General features: G+C 55.0%; 1 protein-coding gene across 1 annotated transcript; it reads right to left on the bottom strand.

The window, feature by feature from the left end:
- Positions 1-962: 962 nt before the first annotated feature.
- On the bottom strand, positions 963-2,195 carry LOC135400407 (uncharacterized). The gene has a single exon (XM_064632248.1). It carries the CDS (start codon positions 2,193-2,195, stop codon positions 963-965), a length of 1,233 nt encoding a protein of 410 aa, XP_064488318.1.
- Positions 2,196-2,583: the final 388 nt, after the last annotated feature.

The raw sequence follows: 2,583 nt of genomic DNA, 5'->3' as shown, positions 1-2,583 counted from the left end.
GTCAGCTCTCTGGGAGGACAGTGGGGCTAAGGTCGGGCCACAACCCGCCTTTATTCAATATGCAAATCACACACCAAAGATTGGCCCCACTGCGGGTAACACACCCGCGGCAGGCCACTTAGCCGGGTTCACCTAGATGAACCCGCCCAGGGGGGACCACGTGGAGGTGGGCCTGCCTGACTGTCGAGCATACACTGCAGAAGAAGGAGCGCAAGAATTCGCAGAAAACGCGCAGAGGGCACTCGACAATCACCCCCCCACGACTGTCCTGAAAATGCTTTCAGGACAGTGCGCTTCGTGGCAGGGGGTGCGACGGTGAAGTCTGCTGTTCGAGTCGTTCGAGCGCAGCGCGGGAGTGTGAGCAGGTTCAATTCTCCCAGGCTGGCCTTCCACTTCTCCCAGATAACGTTGTCTGATTCGTTAACTGGTTGGTCCCACGATAGGCCATTGCGCCACAGGTCTTGAAACAGAATTCTCGCAGATATAATGACAGGTGCGATGTACCCCAAGGGGTCATACACAAGTGAAAATGCTTTCAGGACAGTGCGCTTCGTGGCAGGGTGTGCGACGGCGAAGTCTGCTGCTCGAGTCGTTTTGAGAAGGGGACCGTCCGTGCTGCGATCCCAATATAGGCCGAGAACCTTGACGGGGGGGTCGCCGTCGGAGGCACTGTCATAGGACGTGCCGTCCATGAGAAATATCTCCCGCAGAACCGGAGAGTTTGAGGTCCACTTGCGAATATCCATTCCAGCGGATTTCAGTATTTCTACCGTTTCTTGGTATACCTGCAACGCATCACTGTATGACGTGCAGCCGACGACCAGATCGTCGACATAAAACCCCGTCCGGAGGCGGGATACGGCGTTGGGATAATCCGAGCAAACTACCTCAAAGTGGTGTTGCAGCGTTGCTGCTAGCAGAAATCGACTCGAAGTAGCTCCGAAAGGGACTCTAGTCATCCGCTACTCGACAAGTTCGAGATTGCTGTCGTTGGATGCCTGCCGTACATCCTTTACCCACAGAAAGCGAAGGAAATCTCTGTCTTCGGGACGAATGATGATTTGCAGGTATGCCTTCCTGATGTCGGCGGTTAAAACCGTGGAGCTGCAGCGGAACTGCAACAGAAGATGGAGCAGATCAGCGTTTAGCTTCGGCCCTTTCATCAGGAGAGTATTCAACGATTGCTGACCTGGCAAGTGGGACGACGCATCAAATACAACGCGGAGTTTCGTGGTGACCGCCTCTTGTCGCACAACCGTGTGATGGGGCATGTAATAAACGTTTTCTTGGCGGCTGGTGATCCCCATTGCCTTTTCAGCATGACCTTCGTCAAAGTACTCACGTATGACCTTGTCATACTGAGACAGCAATTCTGGGTCGAAACGAAACCGACGTAGTTGCGAGAGGAGGCGCTGTAGAGCCGTATTCCTGTTATTGGCGCAAGCAGGGAGCCCTAGTTCTGGTTTAACCATTAACGGGACAACGTAGCGACCGTCACATTCGCGTACATGGCTTGTAAAGTAGGCGGCCTCAAACTGATCGTCGGGATCAGGAACCGGATCGCTTATGCCAAGGGCATCCAAACGCCACGCTCCCGAAGGGTCCATGTGGTCGAAGAATTCTTGTTCCTCGCAGGAAAGGGAGAGGACTGATACAACGGTGGACAGCGTTTGACTGGGTGGCCGTTGGACTCCCTGAACGACCCATCCGAAAATGGTCTCCACCGCAACAAGATCGCTAGGGAGACGTTGCACTTGGCCGGTGACGAGCTTCCAATAGTAATCGGAACCCACCAGCATTGCGATATCCGTGGTGCAGTTCGTATCGGCCACTTCGAGGCCTCGCAGCGAGAGAAGGCTCATGGTTACGTCGTCCAAGGCTGGCGTAGACACGCGGCACAGTTCAGAAATGCCGAGGGCTTCAAGCTCGATGAACGACCGCGGATCCGAGGTGACTTCGAGGCGGACTTGCACCCGTTCGCAGTGGAATCTTCTGGGGTGGCGCGTACGTGCGAAAGAGAACACGGAGAGGTCCTCCTCACCAGTGATTTGGCACCTTAGCTCCTTCAATAGATCGCGACGTATAAACGCTTTTTGACTACCTTGTGTCAAGAAGCAGCCGAATTCGCTTCTTGCCTGCAGGTCCTTCTGCCCAAACCGAGACTGTCTGAAGGCGTGCCATTCCAGATTTTGCATGCACGTTCGAGGGTAATGAAGACATGACAGTCTGTGAGAAGACGTTGTCCAACACTTCGCGCGGTGCCTCCATGTCTGCAGGTGCGGGGAGAGTGGTCGAACAATGCTGAGCCTCCGGACGTCTTTGAATGTCACACAATATGGAAAGGTGATGTCTGTGGCACTTCGCACAAGACAACCCAGCCGCAGATCGGCAAACCCGTGAAAAATGTCCGGATTTGCCGCACCTGAAACATCTTCCCGCTCTAGACAAACGATGGCGCATATCGGCTGCCGGTAAAACCGCCGTGCAGGACTGCAGCGGATGGTCCGGCGAATGACACAAGGGACAGGGGGATGAACGTGCGTCAGCAGTCCGCTTCGGAGGTGCGGCGTTTGCAGCGGCTAG

The sequence above is a fragment of the Ornithodoros turicata genome, chromosome 7, assembly GCF_037126465.1.
Source record: "Ornithodoros turicata isolate Travis chromosome 7, ASM3712646v1, whole genome shotgun sequence".
Taxonomy (NCBI): Eukaryota; Metazoa; Arthropoda; class Arachnida; order Ixodida; family Argasidae; genus Ornithodoros; species Ornithodoros turicata.
This window is presented reverse-complemented; position numbering and strand designations above follow the sequence as displayed.